The sequence below is a fragment of the Dipodomys ordii genome, unplaced genomic scaffold, assembly GCF_000151885.1.
Source record: "Dipodomys ordii isolate 6190 unplaced genomic scaffold, Dord_2.0 Scaffold9, whole genome shotgun sequence".
Lineage (NCBI taxonomy): Eukaryota > Metazoa > Chordata > Mammalia > Rodentia > Heteromyidae > Dipodomys > Dipodomys ordii.
Window position 1 is genome coordinate 10,797,601 of NW_012267225.1, and position 20,390 is coordinate 10,817,990.

General features: G+C 38.5%; 1 protein-coding gene across 12 annotated transcripts in view; it reads left to right on the forward strand.

The window, feature by feature from the left end:
- Pard3 (par-3 family cell polarity regulator) overlaps window positions 1-20,390 on the forward strand; it is a 533,206-nt gene that overhangs the window by 200,409 nt on the left and 312,407 nt on the right. For all 12 annotated transcript variants that reach the window (XM_013009335.1, XM_013009334.1, XM_013009336.1 and 9 more), the window contains exon 4: window positions 6,475-6,606. In XM_013009335.1, coding sequence (XP_012864789.1) covers window positions 6,475-6,606 — 132 coding nt within the window. The remainder of the gene's footprint in view (window positions 1-6,474; window positions 6,607-20,390) is intronic.

The window sequence follows — 20,390 nt, forward strand, 5'->3', positions numbered from 1 at the left end:
TTCCTTCCTTCCTTCCTTCCTTCCTTCCTTCCTTCCTTCCTTCCTTCCTTCCTTCCTTCCTTCCTTCCTTCCTTCTTTTCTGGCTTGAACTCAGGGTATGGGTGCTGCCCATAAGCTTTTTTGCAGAAGGCTAGTGCTCTGCCTCTTGAGCTCTACCTCTGAATTTTTGGTGATTAATTGGAAATAAGAGATGAGTACAGACTTTGCTGCCCAGGCTGGCTTTGAACTCAGCCTCCTGAGTAGCTAGGATTACAGGAATGATCCATTAACACCTGGTTTGATAAACTTTCAAACCTCTAAAGAAAAGGGTTTCTGCTTTTGCTTTACTGTTTACTCATGTGTAGAATTTTGTGATTTGATGGTGGAATGACACAGTTTAAATCACATTCTCTAACTTACTGTAGACTTCTTACTTATTGCAAAAATGTGACTGACAATAAAAATTGATAGTTGCTTTTCTATCTTTAAGTTATGAAGCATGAAATACAAAATATATTTGATTTAATTTTTTCACTGATCTACAATATAATATGAGCCATAAGTGAGTGCACTTATAGTCTTACATGGTAAAGTTTTATTACCTAAAACAAATATTTTCTAATTTAAAAGCAGAATATATTCACTAAACAGTGATGAGTATCTGAGCACAAAATTGTAAAGTAGAAAACATATTGCGTGTATATGTTGCATAGCGATTAAAATATATTTTCAACTTTAATAATGATTTAAAATTACTGTAATTTACTAGTCATTACATGTGAATTAATATATGGATTCATTTTTTTCACTATGAATTAGGATAACTATTTTATTTAGAGGGAGTAATGTCAGTTTTATTTTTCTTACCCATTAACTCCTGAAAGCTGATTGTACAAATACAAAATTATAGAATTTTTCAGGTACAGTACAAAAAAGACAGGCCCATTATCTCCCTTAATATAATTGTTCTGTGGTACCCTGCTGTATGAATTGCATGTTGTAATTGGCTTAAATGGAAAAGTAGCACACTAATTTTAGATGTAATTAGAAATAATCACATTTGCCACAGACATTGTATACTATAGGTGTGACATTCAATTGTAATAGGCATGTCAGTGCTATGCATCTTATAAATGTAGAAGTTCAGTCATTCAATTTCAGTAGAAATGCATTTTACTCAAGTTTGTCTTGGTTCCTGTTTAAAGTATTCCTTTAATGATCCTTATTTTCTGAAACTGTATAAAATCCAGAGCATAAAAATATTCAAGAAGAACCTATCCCTAGTAGTATAGCCTGCTGTGTTAAGTGTTTGGGTTTAAAGGTGAATGGCTATCCCTATCCAGACTTCACTGTGATAGTGGAACTACCAATTAAAAATTTAAATTACAGGTTATGACTATAATTAAATATACAATTAAAGTAAATATATAATTAAAGTAAAATTAGAATATGGTGTTAAGAAGTGCATGATTTGGTCTGCTGATAAACAGGGAATGCTCCTTAGAGAGGATGCCATTGACCTGGCTTTGAAGAATGGTCAGCTTTTCTATAAAAGGAATGGTATTGGAAATCTAGCACAGAAACAGGAAGAATGAAGGTAAAGAGGCATGTGGCACAGTGAGCACAATCGTCTGTGTGCCTCTCTGGTATACCTACTGTGTTTACTGCAAGTATGATATGAACATACCTTTTACAAAATGTGTGTTCTGCCAGGCAGTGGGCGTTGAACATTGTGAAAGGATAAAGCCAGAGCCAGTGTCCAGGAAGACCCTGTTACAGTTTCAGTGAGGGATGAGTCTTTCCTGAAGTAGATTCTCTTGGCAGAGGATATTGACTGAACAAAACTTGGCATGGTAACCTTGGGGGTTAAGAGGGAAGGGGGAGAGGAATAGGATTCTGGATAAGTAAGTTTATGCATTGATCAGAGATGGGTTTTATTTTCCATTAAGTTATGAGGGGTCTTTGGACATCCTCTTGGAAACTCAGATTATGGATTTCAGATAGTCCTTAGTATTGGTGAGCACTGCCTTCCTTGGGGTGGAAGGATTTGAGTTTGTACGGGAGATGGTACTAAACCATTCACAGATGGAGCCAGTGGTGTTTGCTTATGAGAATAGGAAAAATGACAGTACTAGGAGAGCAGAATGGATTTCAGACAGTGAAAGCCTGAAACGTTCACAGCATCTGATCTGTTCATTCTGAAGATACCATTTTCCTCTCAAGTGGTAATGTATCATTGTATGACATCCAGGTTTCCTAATACTTTTTTGCCTAACATTTTTAACATTCATTGATTATCTTTGAATTCTTTATTTCTTTGGGAGTTAAAAATAATGATTTTTCTATTTTTAAAAAGTATGGATTCTACTAAGACTCTTTGGCATTTTTCTGAAAAGCCAAGCGTCCTTCAGCAAGTGGCGGCACTGCTGGGGTCTCTATACATTGCTTCCTGAGAAGACTGGAGAGGCTTTTCAGTGATTTAATTTTTGAGTAAGGAGTAATTATCACCTCAGATGGTGAGAAATGAGCTTTATAAAAGCCAGGACCCACAGCGGTGGCAGCCCCACAATACATGACATTAAAAATTGTTCTTGTTTTTTTCTTCTTCTTTTTACTTCATTTAGAGTTTCTCTTGTTTTCTCAGGCATTGGAAGATGTTCTATCATTAATAAATTTATCTAACCTTTATTATTTGAATTTCTTGTCAGTGTGTTTATGGATTATGGTGCAAAACACTGTGTGCCTCATCTTGAAGTTCTTGTTTAAATGAAAAGGCCTTAAAATTTTGAGATCTGGAGAATCTCAGAGTTTACCTTTATTCCATTTCTTTCCTTAGACTTTGACCATATTTTCTCCAACAAGATCAGCTCCTCATTCCTTTGTCTGTGTTTTCTTTTGCCCTTGCAGTCATGTTCCAGTTCAGCATTTTTTCATTGCATTGACTAGAAACATACAGACTTTTAATAGTGAAAAATCCTTGCTACTGATGTTTATTTCACCTCCTGAGTTTAAAGGAAAATTTTATTTTTTACTGACTGATTCTTTTATTTATTTTTAGTTATTTATTTATTTTGGGTCCGGTCGTGGGGCCTGAACTCTTGGCCTGGGCGCTGTCCCTCAGCTCTTCAGCTCAAGGCTAGTGCTCTACCACGCCACTTCTGGCTTTTTTTCTTTTTGCTTATGTGGTGCTGAGGAATCGAACCCAGGGCCTCATGCATGCAAGGCAAGCGCTTTACCACTGAGCCACCTTCCCAGCCCCTACTGACTGATTCTTAAAGTTCATGAAGTTCCATGTCAAAGTTTTTATTGATAAGTATTTTAAATTTTTTGTTTTTATTTTTATCTGTCTCAGTATTGGCATAGATCCAAGACAATGAGTTTATGTTTGCTTTATTCTTTGGTAGAGCTCATCATTCAGGAAGAGAAACTAAAATTCTGTCTACAGCTCAGTTCTGTATAGTATTTTCCTATTATAAATCTGTTTTGTTTTTATATCATTTGATACTAATATAGTTTAAGGAATGAATAATATGAATAATTTATGTGCATGGAATTTATAGCCAGATTACTCTTTAAAAAGTTAATAAGTAGAATATTATGTTTTGGTTAATTTGGCACACATCTAGAAGTGGTTGGACTGAAGGTAAAAATTTTAATTTATTTCTTGTTGAAAATAATTTACATTTAGTTATAGAGCTAAAATTTCCCTCCCCTACTTCATCTCATATTTATCCTTTCTTTTCAGAAATTGAAAATAAGTTTAAAGCTCAAGAGTCAAAGCAATTTGTTATAATTTGTATGTTGAGAGAAGCATCCAGTATCACTTGGTAATCTAGGAAGTATTAAAAACTTAGTTAATAGTATTTATATACAGATATCATTTGGCCAGGTGCTGGTGGCTCTCATCTGTAATTCTAGCTACTCAGAAGACTGAGATCTGAGAATAGCAGTTCAAAGCTAGCTGGGCAGGAATGTTTGTGAGATTCTTACCTCCGATTAACCACCAGAAAATTAGAAGTGGAGCTGTGGCTCAAAGTGGTAGAGTGTTAGCCTTGAGCAAAGAGCTCAGGGGACGGTGCACAGTCCCTGACTTCATGCACCATGACTGCAAAACAAAAAGAGATACCACTTGTCATAACCATATCAGAGTAAAGTATTTTTGATAGTACTTGGGATTGAACTCAGGGCCTCAAACTTACTAGACAGGTACGCCCCCCTCCCACGTCCCCACCCCCACCCCCTATCCTGGGGCTTGAACTCAGGGTCTGGGTGCTGTCTCTGTGCTTTTTTGCCAAGGCTAGTGCTCTACCATGAGAGTCTTGTGGACTTCCTTCCCAGGCTGGCTTTGAACCACGTTCCTCAGGTCTCAAGTCTCCTGAGTAGCTAGGGTTGCAGGCGTGAGCAACCGGTGCCCAGCACAGTGCTCTACCATTTAAGCTATACCCTCAGCTCTTCTACATTTAGTTTGCTTTTCAGGAGCTTCCGAATGTTGTCAGGCTGATCGTGGACCATGATCTTCCTGATGCTGTCCTGGAGGGTGGATTTGTTTTTTCTCCCCTTATTAAAGAATACAAATCTACTGAGGGGCATCTGGGTTGGTTCCAGATCTTAGCTATGGTAAATAATGCTGCAATAAACATAGTTGTGCTGGTAGCTTTAGTGTGGTCTTGTTTGTAAACATTTGGGTAAATGCCCAAAAGTGGGACTGCTGGGTCATAGGGGAGCTCTATGTGGAGTCTTTTGAGGGACCTCCATACTACTTTCCAAAGTGGTTAAACAGGGGCTGGGGGTTTAGCCCAGAGGAAGGGCACCCGCCTGGCATGCGCAAGGCCCTGGGTTTGGTTCTCAGCCCTGGGGGGGAAAAATGTGGTATATATACACAATGGAATTCTATGCCTCCATCAGAAAGAATGACATTGCCCCATTTGTTAGGAAATGGAAAAACTTGGAAAAAATTATATTAAGTGAAGTAAGCCAGGCCCAAAGAAACATAGGTCCCATGATTTCCCTTATTTGCAATATCTAGTATATGTATGAGTCAAGCAAAAAAGGTCAGATAAGGTGATGTTAGGAAAATGAACCCTAAGATATGTATTTTAAATGTTTTTTTTTCTTTCATGCATTTGTTTCTAACGCAATTATAAGATTATTTCTTTGTTGCTTTGTATGTCCCTCCCCCACAGTATAACCCCTGCTTTCACTGTATTTGATGTCGGTATAATTTGTGGAGGGGAAGGGGAAAAACAAGTCGTTTAAATAAGGATACAGGTGGACCTGTTGCAACCATGAGAAGTACAAGTTGTCATGTCGAAAACGAACTTTACAACTTGGGTGGGGAGAATTGAGGGGGGGGAGGATGGGAAGGGATGGGAAGGGTAAACAAAGGAGGAGGCTACAATGCTTGATAAGAAATGTACTCACTATCTTGCCCATCTAATTGTAATCCCTCTGTACAGTATTTTCACAATTAAAAAAATTAAAAAAACAAAACAACAACAAAAAAGAATACAAAGACAGGGGAGTGTTTATAGCAGACAGAGCAAGTTTATTTGAAAGTGAAATAAAGATAATGAGACTCCCTGTTAGGAGAGAAGCCCCAAAGACAAATCCAATGAGTCCTCTTGGAGGACTTTTTTTTGGTAGCATGGGGCTCCTCCCACATCTCCTTACTTGTGTTCTACACTGCTTGTTTGATGGCTTGTACATGCACCACCTCGGCTCTTTTCATTTGTGGAATAGACACCTTGAGCCTTATGGGAAGAAGCATTTGAGCAGGAATCCAAGGCAGTTTGGAAATGAAATGCATCATGATTGACCCATGTGTTATCAGCCACTGTTATGCCCACCATTTTTTAAACCTGTCTACCTAACAGTTCCCTTTTACTCACCCCTGTCTTCATGTCCCCAAGTGGCAGGCAGCACTTTTCCTAGCCTGACAGGCCAGCATTTTTATTGATGTTAGTTAATCATTTACCTTCTGAAAGAGGCAAAAACAAACAACAAAAACAACCCAGCCCTGCAAGTCTTAAACCCTCTTCTCAAAGTTACAAAATTACAAGAATTTAAGGAAGAATCTTCTTTGTTTTCAACATTTTAGGTAAACTACTGAAGCTGTCTCAAGACATAATTATGACATTAGAAAGAACAATATATAGGAGAAAATCCTATGCCTGAGAAATTAAAATGTTGTTTAGGATTTTTTTACACACTTGATTATAAAAACTGATTTGAGTAGGATTGTTAAATAAGCAAATGTTTGGCCAGTTTGTATATGTTACAAGTGTGGCCCTCTTTCTTGCTATAGGCATTAGACTTTTCTGTTCTCAGCACATGACTACATTTCGAGGTGTAATTTTGTTGGAATGTCCTTAAATCAGCTGCTTTGTTCAGACTTGAGAAAATGTTTTAAATAAATAGAATAATTTTTCTGATACTAGGTATTAATTTGCAAAGTCTGTTTCTTTACAAGTCACTTTTCTGTTTCTTTTTACATAGAAAGATGACAACTACAGAAGTCTCCCACGGGATACTAGTAACTGGTCTAACCAATTTCAGAGAGACAATGCCCGATCCTCTCTGAGTGCCAGTCACCCGATGGTGGACAAATGGCTGGAAAAGCAAGAACAGGTAACATACTTGTGTCCTTGTACACACATCATTGTTATATCATCCTGTCTCACATGTCATTGTGCTAATATTTCAAGGTCATTTATACTAACAAGTTTTAGTTCAGTTACAGGCTGCATATTTAAGTTTGTAGAACCTAAATGACGAATATTGTTCTGCTGAGCCCCTAATGGAAGATTTCTAATGAGTAGTTGTATCTGCAGGCGATTTTTATGAAGAATTGTGACATTGGACTTTGATGCTAGAGATAGAGACTTGCTAGTAGGGGGTGCAATTGGTGATTAGGTTTTCCAGGCTTTGACTCTTCTTTAAATGATTACATTGGTCAAAGATGTGGAAAGCAAATGAAAACTCTGTTCTGCCTGACTTGACTTGATGAGAGAAATGTGTACTATAGTATTGTTTCAGAACTTAGATTATTTTGTCAGGTTTGGGCACTTACCCTCCATAAATGTCAAGGACTTATTTTAGGTCTGGTAAAAGTACTAGTGCAGCTTAACCTCTGAAGTCCAGTGCTTCCAAGTTTTTCTTCCTTCACTGAATACTACCTGGGCTGTTAAACAAGATGGAGGGGTGGTGACCACCAGCAGTTAGCTAAATGTGCTCTAGATGGCATTTTTTATTGCAATATTTGAAGGAAAAAAATTAGCCCAGGGTTTCTAAAATATCACACATTTAATTACAAAGATAAATCTTTTACAATTGCAGTTGTAAATGATTTTGTTTTAAGGATTTTTTTTTTGTAATTTGGGCCATAAAATAATTTATCATTAAACTAAAGAGGTTGCATTGAGAAGTCTTTGTTTTTTTAAGTCTCTCAGCCTAGACAACATTAGGTAGTTGATTTCTGAGTCCAGAAAAAACTTCCTTTACCAGTGGTTAAAAATGACAAGTTCACTGTTTGGTATCCATGAGACTCTACATCTGGAAAAGTAGAAGCCTCTCATTCTTCTTCCTCCTGTCTTATCCTGTCCCATCCCTCTCCCTCTCCTTCTTCCAGTCCCTGTCACTGTCCCTCTTCCTCTCCCTCTCCCTCTTCTATTGTCCCCTCCTGTCTCCTACTGCTACCTCCTTCCTTTCCCCTCCTCATTTTTTTGGTGTTGGTCTTAGGGCTGGAACTCAGGGCTTGGGTACTGTCTCTAAGCTTTTTATGTTCAAGGTCAGCACTTTATCATTTGAACCAAGCTCCAGTTTGGGCTTTTTAGTGGTTAATTGAAAATAAGAGTCTCACAGACTTTCCTGTGCCTGGGCTGGCTTTGAATCATGATCCTTAGAGCTCAACCTCCTCAGTAGCTAGGATTATAGGCATGGGCCACTAGTGCCCAGCCCCTCTTATGATTTCTTATTAGCAGAATGACCAGGTAGAGTGAAATCAGTGACTGGCAGCACACAAACAAAATTAAATCCCTTCCCCCTTTTTTTTCCACCAGAGAGAAGCATTAATTGTCTTAACTGAGTTATAGTTTCAGTTAACTATTCCCTGTGTCTTTAATGACTTGATGTCTCATCTGAGGTTTTTTTCTTCTTCTTCTTAGTTTTGCTATTAAAATATAACCCAGGGGTGGGAAGGTGACTCAGTGGTAGAGTGCTTGCCTTGCATGCATGAGGCTCTGAGTTCGATTCCTCAGCACCACATAAGCAGAAAAAGCCAGAAGTGGCGCTGTGGCTCAAGTGGTAGAGCGCTAGCCTTGAGCTGAAGAGCTGAGGAACAGCGCCCAGGCCCAGAGTTCAGGCCCCACGATCACCACTACTACCACCACTACTAACAACAACAGCAACAAAATAATAATAATTAAAATAAAATATAACCTAAAAGATTGTATCTCACAGATTAAAGAATATTTTGTATGGTATATATCTTGGCAATGTGGTCTTAGACTCTTAATATATTAGACACTGGGTCTAAATCCCTGGGATTCTTCCTATATGATCCAGCACCCTCACTCTACATGCCAAATAAAGAGACGAAGTGAAGGCAGAGAAAGAAGATTTATCATGTGGCAGCTACAACATATCTTCAGCCTTTGTAGGCATATGGACATGAGGTTTATAGACAAAGAACAGGACCAAAGGTGAAAGAAGTAAACATAGTTCTTACACATTCCTAGTGTGGCCTGTTTGACCTGACCTCAGTCTTTATCTCTGGTGGGATTTCTTAGAAGTTATTATCCCATCATTACCTGAGGGGTGCCAGCCTGTCACTCAAAGTTGTTTGGCAGGTTCTTTTTCCTGAGCTTTTGGCTCTTCTCTTCATTTAGCCACAGATGCCTGGAAGAAAGCATTGCCTATCTAATAGGAAGTTTTACCTTGTATCACAGCATGCTTATTGGTAAATTCTGTCCTTCATGGAATCCAAGGGGGTTACAAAATAATTTTAGGGGAGAAAGGCTCAGATCAAAAACATGGTGCAAAGTGGGGCCCAGTTTTTATTCAGCCTCTAAAGTGTGGGTTCCTCAGAGGAAACAGTTCTTAAGCACCTCTTATAGGCTCGTTGGGATAGAACTGATGGCTGTGCACCTTTAGTGATGCCATCTGTGCTGAAGAGGTCAAGAGCATTGTAGGTTTGATATGCCTCCAGTGGTTTTGTTTTTGCTCTGTTTCCTACTGGATTGCTTGTTGCTCATCATCTCTGGGTTTTGATGGCAATTATGACTGTACCAGCTTTGTGAATGGAATCAGCAAGGACAGAGGGAGTGCTTAGGAGTGCTGAGCTAGCAGTTCCCTCCAGAAACCAAGGGTATGCTGGGTTTTATGGGGTTAGCTCAAAGGGAATGTGCAGCTTCTTGCCCTCTGTCATGGTGTTGGTGTGTTTTCCTTCTGTAAAAGGAAAGGAATTGAAGCATTGGGGAAGCATCTCCATGACTTCCAGTAATAGTGCTCTTGCTTTCAATGTTGACTTTACCCTGCTCAGAATATCCTGCAGCTCAATCTTGAATCCAATTCTTTGGGATCAAGAGAACTCAGTGTCTTTCAGAGAACGTATTATTCTTATGTCAGTCTTTATATCTTCCTATTTCTGAGAGATCTCAGAAGAAACATGAACCATTTGAAAACTAGATAGTTTTTTTGTGTTACCTTGAAAAAGTTTTCTTGCTTCTGAAATGTTGAGTCTGATCCTCAGGAAACAAAACAAAAAGCCTTAATTTTCATGATGAATAGTGTTTCTAAAAGTTCAACGTCCTTCTGGGTGCTGGCAGCAAATGCCTGCAATCCTAGCAACCTAAATCTGAAAATGCCAGTCTGGGCAGAAAAACTTGAGACACCCCATTAGCTGGGTACAGTGGCTCTCACCGGTCAATTCCAAGCCATATGTAAATGCTAAAATTGGGAAGATCTCAATGCCAGGGCAGTCTGGAAGACAAGAAAATAAGGTACGCAAGACTTGCTGTCCATTAACATCACCTAGACATTAACATTAACATCCAAGCTAGACAGGTGATGTTAATGTCAATGTATTGTTCAGACAAGCACCCAAGAATTGAGAATATACCCTGTAATAATCAGTAAAAAACAGGGCTGGAGACATATAGCTCTGAGTTCAAATTCTTAGTACTACTAAACAACAAAAAAAAATTCATGACCTTTTTATAATGTTCATTAGTCTGAGCACTGGTGGCTCATGCCTGTAATCCTAGCTACTCAGGAGGATCATGGCTCAAAGCCAGCCCTGGCAGGAAATTCTGAGACTCTTATCTCCAATCACAGAAAACTGGAAGTGGAGCTGTGGCTTAAAGTAGTAAAGCACTAGCTTTGAGCAAAAGCTCAGGGAGAATGCCCAGGCCCTGAGCTCAAGCTCTAGGACCACACACATACACACAAAAAGTTTGTTGGCAGAATTAAAAATAGGAAACTGATAAACTGTATCTAATCTTATAGTTGATTAAATCAGATCTCTTCTGAGTAAATGAAAAAGTTAGCTTGTTAATCTACATGCTGTCTGAAAACAGGACTCTAAAAAGTGTTCAAAAATCTTAAAGAGAATATACGTGAAAATAGAATGCCCATGTAAGAAATGAAGTTTGTTCTGGAAATGAGGACCTGCCACATACAAGGTTGGTAGGAAAATGCCTACTGTACCAAGAATTAAGGAAAATCAATTTTTCAGCCTCCCATTAATCACAATTATTTAATAAGTACCTAAAAATTAAGCCTACTGGAATACTACAGGTACATTTGAATTCTTTCATGAATCCAGCACAATCCTAACCCTTGTGTGGGTGCACGTCTATGTGTGGTAGTGTGCAGTACTAGGGTTTGAAGTCAGGTCTTTATGCTTGCTAGGCTGGTGTGGCTTGAGCTACACCTCCTAACTTACTCAAACACAATTGCTTTAACAGACTTACAGAATTATATTACCTGATGCAATTAGTTTCTTTTTTATTGTTGCAATTGTTTTGCAACAGGGTCTTGCAGGTCTCCATCTGTGGGGTCAATTGATCCTCTTGTCTCACAGCTTTCCATTCAGCTGAGATTACAGGTAGTTCTGCCTTCCTTGTAGCCATTACTATTTCTCTGATTTTGCATTAACTGTAATTTAATATTGGCAGATAATGGGCCATAAGCTGACTTTGTTCTCATCTCCTCACCCTTTATTGAAACTAATAAATTCCATAGAACAGGAGGCAGGAACTTTACAGTTCATAATGGGACAAATTTAGGACTAGAAAGCAGAGGGAACTTAAAGAAGTTACAAGCTAATTGGGAGACTGCCATTTTCCCTACCTTCGCCTGGTGAACAGGCCTGACCGCAATTAGCAGGAAATGGCAAGGAGCTACAAGGTACTTTCCACCTGCTACTTCTGCTGTGGTAGGGAAGTGATTGCCCTGACCTTTAGTGGAAAACTGATGTTTTTAGGGTTCTTTTCATCAAAGAAAACTGCATCTAATTGGCAGCTTATATTGAAGGAAGAAAAGTTTCCTGAGTGTTAGATGAGGACACAATCCATTGAAATGAGGTTTCCTAGTCAAAAAGGAATTCCACCATCCAGTTTCCTGGCCAAAGCCTCAAAGCCAGAAGTTTCCAAAGCAATGACAAAACTTTGTATTTTATTGCTGGTGCTCTATTATTGAGTATGCTTCATCCTTACTCTCCTATGTAATGTCTGGTTTCTTTTTGTTGTTGTTGTTTGTTTCTTTGTTTTGTGCCAGTCCTGGACCTTGAATTCAGGGCCTGGGTACTGCAGCCAATAAAAATCATTCAGGGGTCACAGCAATAAAATGTAGGAGAGCTTTGCAAATCTGATGTAAGAAAAGATAGGACTTCATTGTTTTCTGCCTTCTTCTTCTTTTTTTTTTTGGTTGGTCATGAGGTTTGAACTCTGGGCCTGTGCTCTGTCCCTCAGCTCTTCAGCTCAAGGTGAGCGCTCTACCACTTGAGCTACAGCTCCACTTCCAGTTTTTTGGTGGTTAATTGGAGATAGAGTTACACGGATTTTCCTGCCTGGGCTGGCTTTGAACTGTGATTCTCAGATCTCAGCCTCCTGAGTAGCTACGATTACAGGTGTGAGTCACCAGCGCCTGGCTTTGCCTTCATTCTTGAGGACCAAGTTAGGGTCTTGTGCTGACAAATGCTAATTGAAGCGTGTTTGGTTGTCACTTATTTTTGTTCTTTTTAACAATCCTTTAGCTTATAGATAGACATTAAGTAACTAAATTACTTATTGTGATAGTATTGTGGTTAAAAATAAAAACACTAACCACCTTGTCTTTAAATTCTAAAATTCTATTTAGAATAAAAATTTAAATATTTTCCATATTTATGCCTCTGAAATTTAATATTCTATTCAGAAGGAGAAAACTTATTAATGTTATTTCCTAATTGACAAACCTTTGCAAAATTCAAGCGGAAGTAAACATAATTGTGATTTTCTCTAACCATTAAGGTTATTTTAAAATTAAATTGAATTTTTATTATAAAATGCCAGAGAATATAAATCTGTTCTGCTCTCAGTGACCCCAAAGTGTAAATGAAACAGTAAACCTTTTAAATGCTTTATCATCTTACCTGGATATATCAATGTAATTATTTTGTTGTGTTTTGATAATGGGGTGGCTGATATTTTAATATATGTTTAATATATGTTTTAATATATATTTAATATATGTTTATTTACTTTTGGTGACAATACTTGGGTTTGAGTGCAGGGCTTTGTACTTGCCAGAGGTGTTCTACCTTTTGAGCCATATCTCTAGCCCCTTTTCCTTTTATTATTTTTCCAATACAGTCTGGCTTTTTGCCTAGGACAGCCTGAACTGTGATCTGCCTATTATTATGCTTCTTGTGTAGCTGGGATGGAAGGTGTTAACCTCTGCATCTAGCTTAAAATTTTTCTAATTGTAATATTGTTGTGTGTGTGTGTGTGTGTGTGCACGCGTGCACGCGCGCACGCTCATGCATGTGCTATTATTTCTATTTGTCCTGAATATTTTTGACTGTGAAAGTACTGTGGATTAGACCCATCAGTGGAGAACAGAACTGGAGGGTAGACCTCTTGATAAACATTCTTTTTTTCTTCTTTCTATTTCTATGCTGGTTCTGGTGTTTGAATTCAGGGTCTGGACACTGTTCTTGAGCTTTGTTGAGCTACCCCTTCACTTCTGCTTTTTAGTGGATAATTGGAGATAAGAGTTTCATGGACTTTTCCTGCCTGGACTGGCTTCTAGCCATGATCTTCAGATCTTAGCTTCCTGAGTAGTAAGCCACCTACATCTGGCTTGGGCATTCTTCTTAAAAAGACACAGTAGGGCTGGAAATGTGGCTTAGTGGTAGAGTGCTTCCCTAGTAGGCATGAAGCCCTGCATTCGATTCCTGGGTACCACATACACAGAAGAAGCCAGAAGTGGTGCTATGGTTCAAGTAGTAGAGTGCTAGACTTGAGCCATAGAAGCTCAGGGACAGTGCTCAGAACTTGAGGTCAAGCTCCAGGACTGGCCAAAAACAAACAAACAAAAAAGACACAGTAATGTCTTGGGGAAGTCTTGCTGGCCACTTTGCTTGCTATTTTCTCCTGAGAGACAAGAAGCATTTTACCTTTTCACTTTTTTTTTTTTTTTTGTCTTTTCTCTTTTGGTACTGGGAATTGAACTCAGGACGTTGCACTTGCTAGGCAAGCGCTTTGCCACCGAGCTACATCCCAGCCACCTTTTCACATTTTTAACAATGAAATGTGCAGTGAGTCTGGACAGCGAGTCAGCTTTACAAACCTGACCCTGCAATGAGTGAGGCCTCTCAGCTCACCAGTTTTGTTGAGATATATAAACTGCAAATTCCATTTTCATTGTTTGCCATATGAGGAAAGTGGTATTTGATTGACAGATGTGGGCTTTGTGCTCTAAATTCAACACAACCCAGATGTAAATCCAGAAGTAGTTTTTGCTGTATTATACATACTTGTAATAGGAACTTTAGGCGAGAACAGTTACTCTAACTCCTTTTTTCTGGAGATAGGACTAGATGCCCACCTTCTTGCTGGGCAAGAGCGTTGCCACTGAACTACAGCCCCAGCCCTGAGTGACTGATTTTATTGTCTTAAATATTATTTTTGTTCCTTGCATATTAGAAGCAGCATTTGGTATGCTAGTAGCCCTGCACATTTTTGTCCCTGGTGCATTTCTAATGCCCTCATCATCCTTTCAGAATTGGAATTTTGCTTCTGTAGTATCTTATCAGAATTAGAAGAAAATTTCATCTTTTTAAATCATCTCTGGTTCTTTTCTGAAGAACATAATCTGACACTAAAATGACATTAGTGTTAAGCTCTGTGTCTGTGTTCAGTTTTTATATTTCCTTTTGTTTGTGCACAAAGCATGGTTTTAATAGGATGCCATTTAAGAATGCCAAATGCCCTATGAGAGCTTTTGCTTTGCACTTGCTAAGCACATGGATCCTTTTGTGTTGAGTGGAGTTAAGGAGGTACAAACAAACTCATTTGTTTCCGGATCTGGGTTATACAGTTGAAGGGCTACTTGTCAATCTCTCCTCTTTTTAGAGCATATTTATTGTTCTTTGGTCTATAAAGTTAAAAAAAAAAAAAACAGTGGGCAACCAGCCAGGAAGTGAGTCAGAAATTCTAACTGAGCAAGAAAGAATCTGTGGTGAATTAACCTTCACAGGAATCTGCTAGTTGCTGCTTTCCTTGTCTGCAAATACTCCTGCTGGAATCAGGCGCGTAGTCCTTTCTCTGAGGATAAAGATGCATTTTCACTTTTAGCTTTAACCTTTACATGCCTTGTCATATTTTCCTTGAAGGCAGTTTTTGAGCTTTTTGTTGTGAAGTGTGTGCTTAAATATGACGATGAATAGGATATTTGCTTTACACGATAACTCTTTTATTCACATCCATCTGTATGTCATTTGCTTTTGAAATTTTGGTCTTTATTTCTGTTTCATGAGCTGTAGAACTGTTATTTTTTAAAGTACTAGTTAAGAAATTTTTAGCCTACAATATGTTGTTTTCATTACCTATTTCCTACAGCCTGCCTGTAGAAATTGAATCATTAATAAGCTATTTTTAATTTGGAGACTTCATGATCTAGTCCTTATGCAGGCTTTGTCCAGTTCACATAAATATGGTCTTGAAATGGTGCTGAGAAGTTCCTATTTGAAGTGTTAAAGCATTTTGTCTAGTGATTTATGTCTTTTCTCAATGTGTATGCCTTATAGAATGTTTCATTGGTCCTATATATTTATGGACCCATTGTTTTCTCCAATTTTTTTCCTCTCCCCTAAACCTCACCCCTATGCTGAAGAGAGCTCTTTTGTATGCTAATTAAGTTCTATGCCTCTGAGCTGTACCTTAGCCCTGGGTCTGTTTTGCATAGAAAAAGTCTACAGAGATTGAAGTTCTGAGAATAAACATGGCTTGTACAATATACACGTGAAAATATTCGTAGTGAGGTTGGGTAGGGTCCTGGGGTTCTTTGCACAGTTGAATATTGTTTATGCTCCTATACTGTAAGTTTATACTACTCTTGAGATGCTTTTATTTTTTTATTTTTTTATTTTTTGTCGGTCGTGGGGCTTGAACTCTGGGCCTGGGCGCTGTCCCTCAGCTCTTCAGCTCAAGGCGAGCACTCTACCACTTGAGCTACAGCGCCACTTCCGGTTTTCTGGTGGTTTATTGGAGATAGGAGTTCACAGTCTCTCCTGCCCGGGCTGGCTTTGAACCGCGATCCTCAGATCTCAGCCTCCTGAGTAGCTAGGATTACAGGCGTGAGCCACCAGCGCCCGGCGCTTTTATTTATTTTTATTAGCCTTAGTTGTACAGAAGAATTTCAGTTCAACATGTCAGTTTCCGAGTATAATGTATCTTGATCCGTATCAACCTTTTCATGGTTCTTCATCTCTCTCAACTACACTCATTCTGTCAGTTTTCCTGGTTCCATTTTCACACAAGGATATTGAAGAGTGCATTTACCTACTCTTCCTCTCTCCATGTTTTTATTATTAATACATCAGAATCCACAAGTTTGGAAGACTGAACATTTTGTCTCATTTCCTTCAATTTCCAGATTATAGGATGGAATGGTAATAATATCAATAGTTTATAGAATTAATTTAAACCCTTTGATAATATCTTTTCATGTCTTTGGTAATCCTTTAATTATCAAAAATAATTCATTAATTGACCTTCTTGTTCCATTGATAAAACTGAATTTTGCACGTCAGGAAGTTGAGAAAGAAGAGCAGGCAGACAGGGAGACAGAAAAGAAAGAAAACAGGAAAAGAGAGAAAGAGAAGGAAGGAAGCAATGGAGGGAGGGAAGGAGGAAGAAAATATAAGCATCCTAGAAACATCTTTGTATTGTCACCATCAGATGTACATGCTGGCACTGGTTCTCAGATGACCTGTTATATGAGGAAGAAGCTTTACCTCTCATGCTGAGGGCTTCTCTTTGTCCTCACACATGCCTTGCCTCTGGTATTGAACTCCTTTCTACTGGGCCTGAATGTCTGTACCTGCTAGATCTTTCCAGTGTTGAGCTAACCCCAACCTCTTTCTTAAGCCTTTATCTCAGTGTTGCACAACCTGCTTTTTGTCCCTTACATTTCACAAACTTGGTGCCTTCTTATCTGTCATATAAAGGGTCCCATGAAAAAAAAATTTTCTCTAGTCCCCATATTTGAAAAAGGCTGACATCGCTACCAATTTCCACTACTACTTTCCTGCTCACCCCCCCTTTCCTTATACCATTTATGAGTGAATATAACTTTGTTTTTATTCATTTTACTGTATTGTCCTAAAATGGCACAGGAAATGTTTCACACATATGTGTGTATATGTATCTATATATGCATGTACATATGTAAAAACATACAGGCATATGCGTATAAATACACAACATACTTGACAGTGCTGTGGTTTTATCTCAGGGCTTTGTACTTGCTAGGTAGATTGTACTTTTGGCACTTTTTTTGTAACCCCCCCCCCATTTTGGGTGCTGGCTCTCACTCCTACACAAGGTACCCCAGATCTATGATCTTCCTATTTTTTGTTTGTTGAGGTAGAACCTCTATGACTATATTCTTCCCAGACAGGCTTGTCCGAAACTGTAATTCTACTGATCTCAGCCTCCCTTATAGCTAGGAAGAGAAGTACATGCCATTGTATTCTTATATGTATGCTTGACTGGCTTCTCAAGTATCAAGGATTACAGGTATGAGCTACCAACACCAGACTTACCCCTTACTATGTTTGACTAAATACACTCAAATCAAAAGGAAAAAAGTCCACATAGTGACCTTACTTTTTCTGAAACCTTGTGCCATGGTAGATACTTGGTTGAGTAACTAAATTATTGTTTGATAATGCCATAGATATAATGCTGTGATTTTTATTATGAGCTTGAAACTACTAGGAACCTGTTGACATTAAGACATAAACATTTCTAAGCATTATAGTATTACATCGTTGATATTTTATAACATCTTCAGTTGACACTCTGCATTTATGTGTGAACCCAGAAGTCAGCTGGATACTGGTGGCTCACCTCTGGATTCCTAGCTACCCAGGAGGCTGAGATCTGGGGATTGCAGTTAGAAGCCAATCTGGACAGAAAAATCTGTGAGACTTTTTTTTTTTTTTGTAAAAGATGGGCTTATTAAAAAATTGTCACAATTTACCAATGAATATTAAAATGAATAGAAATATGAGACTCTTATTTCCAATTATCCACCAAAAATCTGGAAGTGGAGTTGTGGCTCAAGCTAGCTTTGAGTGAAAATACTCAGGGACAGGCTCTGAGTTCAAGCTCAGTAATGGCATAAAAATTTTAAAAAGAACCAAGAAATTGGGGCAGAATGTAAGGTCTTCAAGGGCAAGCCAGTGTTTCTGCTTTGAAAGACAGATGAGATGGAAAGCACAGCCGTTCTTACTCGTGAACTTCCTGTGAGAAATTCTCCTAACTGAACTTGGGCTGAAATAGAATTTGTTTGTTACTACCATCTCTCCTACCCCTAATGAAGTCTACTGCAGTAGGGTTGGTCCCTAAGGCCCCAGGAGGAAGCTATCTGCAGGTCTGAGGCTAAGCAGAGGTATGGGGGTATTGGGGCTAAGAGCTATTTGTCTCTCCTTGAGTGAGTATTTTGTAGGTCACTAGGGGGAGAAAATATTCTCATCCCAACATAGTTGTCAATTTTATTAGTTCTAAGGATATTTGATTACTTAATATTAAATATATGTTAAAATATATTAAATATCTTTCACATAATATATAATACATTATATATTAAACTATAGTGACAGTTTTCTGCTCATTTTGAAAATCAAATGGTTTGGGTTGAATACAGACATATTCATGTTGAATATAATATTGATAGGGATATATTTTTAAAATATTATAAATTCTGGGGATTTTGTTGTTTTTGTTTTCTTCCCACCCCCAGGGTTCAGAGCCTTTTGGTTTTCCCCTCATTTTTATTAGAATGAAAGTGAATCATACTGTCAATCTGAGACTCCCAAGATGGCAACAATCTCCTTTTAGAGAGGACTTTTTTCTTTTTCTTTTTTTGGTACTCACGGCATTGAGCTTTCTAGGTATGCTTGATCATAGCTGGCATTCTACCACTAGTGTAACCAGCTCCAGCCTGGTCTCTTGTAGTGTTTTTGGAGATGAAATCGCTCCAATTTTTCTGCCACACTGGCTTCAAATCTCAACTCTCCAGATCTCATCCTCTTGAGTGGCAAGGACTGTAGGTGTGACTCAACAGCGCTCCACTAAAGAACTTTTTGTTTTTGTAAGAACAGTGGATTTTTGGCACTTATGTGTTCAGTACATAAAATATGGCTATTATAAATTTCAATATACCATTAATATTGTGTGGTCTTTTGAGATTATTTTCTTCACTCAGTCCTCTGAGTTGAGCCTCTTTTAATGTATGGATATTAGCAATATAGAAATGGTTTGAGGTTTTGTTTTTGTCTTTGTTTTTGTTTTTTCTGGTCATGGGGAACTCTGGGCCTGGGCGCTGTCCCTCAGCTCTTCAGCTCAAGACTAGCACTCAACTACTTGAGCCACAGTGCCACTTCCAGCTTTTTCTGCTTATGTGGTACTGATTGTCCCAAATATGAGGTGCTATTTTAATTCATTTCTAGGTTAACATTTTTTGTTATGACTAATATTATACATTATATAATAGCCTAGAAACCACCTGTTTGAAAGATTCAGACTTTTTAGGGAATAATCTCACTTGCTTGCATTCTTTTTTGCTGGCTCCAGGTCATCTTGAGATAATGTGTTGATGAAGTGATGTGTTTAGGAAGTTTGATTAACAGATATTAGGATCCCATTTATAACCTTTCTCTTTCCAAGAAGGATTGTGATGATTTGAATATTACCCATCCCTTTTATTTGCTTTTCCCTGTTCCTCTAATCCTGGTGTCATTTTTTCATGCCCACTCATTGCTCCTCTCCATGTTTAAATTGCTATCAAATAGACCACTAATTGCAGTGGGGGGGGGGTGAGGAGGGAAGGGTTCTTCTGTCCCTAGCCAGGAACCCTGCTTTACATTCTTTAGGACTTTGGTCCTGTATCTTCAGGAGCACTAAGAGTGAAATACTAACATCTGCATGAAGTCACAATTACCTGGATTGGAATTTCACTGTCAAACTGAGCACAGTCCCAAAGTTGCTAAGCATCAGAACATGTCTCATAACGTTCTATGGCAGATTTCAGAGGATGGGATGAGATAATGCAAGTGAAGGTATATGAAATCATACTAGTGCACAGGCTTCAAGACTTCCGTTGTTTTTTTTTTTTCCTTTCACTTTCAGGGCATATTCCCAGAATGACTAGCTCTATAGAACTCTGGTGGTCACCGGTGAGATGTATCTTATTCTTGAATGTTCTTGAGTTCACCCACGATTGACAGAAATCTAATCTTTCTGCTTGAGTGCATGAATGCAGATCACTTTCCTAGATGGAATCTTGTGTTACATTGCTTTCTTTAGTGAGCTTGGGTATTGATTGCTCTAGATTTTCTTCCTGCCCCCCAAACCTTGTGCATGTATATAAGTACTAATTGGTCACTACTCTCCTAGTCTTTGAGCAACATTTTTGTGTGGATTTCTCTTTTTTATTCTTCCTATTCTTCTTGTCCCTGACATTTAGTTAGCTGTACCCTCTCTCTGCCCAACCCAAAGCATATGATTATTCTTGAGCTTTTTCTTTTCTCCCATTAAAGACATTATTCTTTTTTTTTTTTTTTTTGGTCGGCCGTGGGGCTTGAACTCTGGGCCTGGGCGCTGTCCCTCAGCTCTTCAGCTCAAGGCGAGCGCTCTACCACT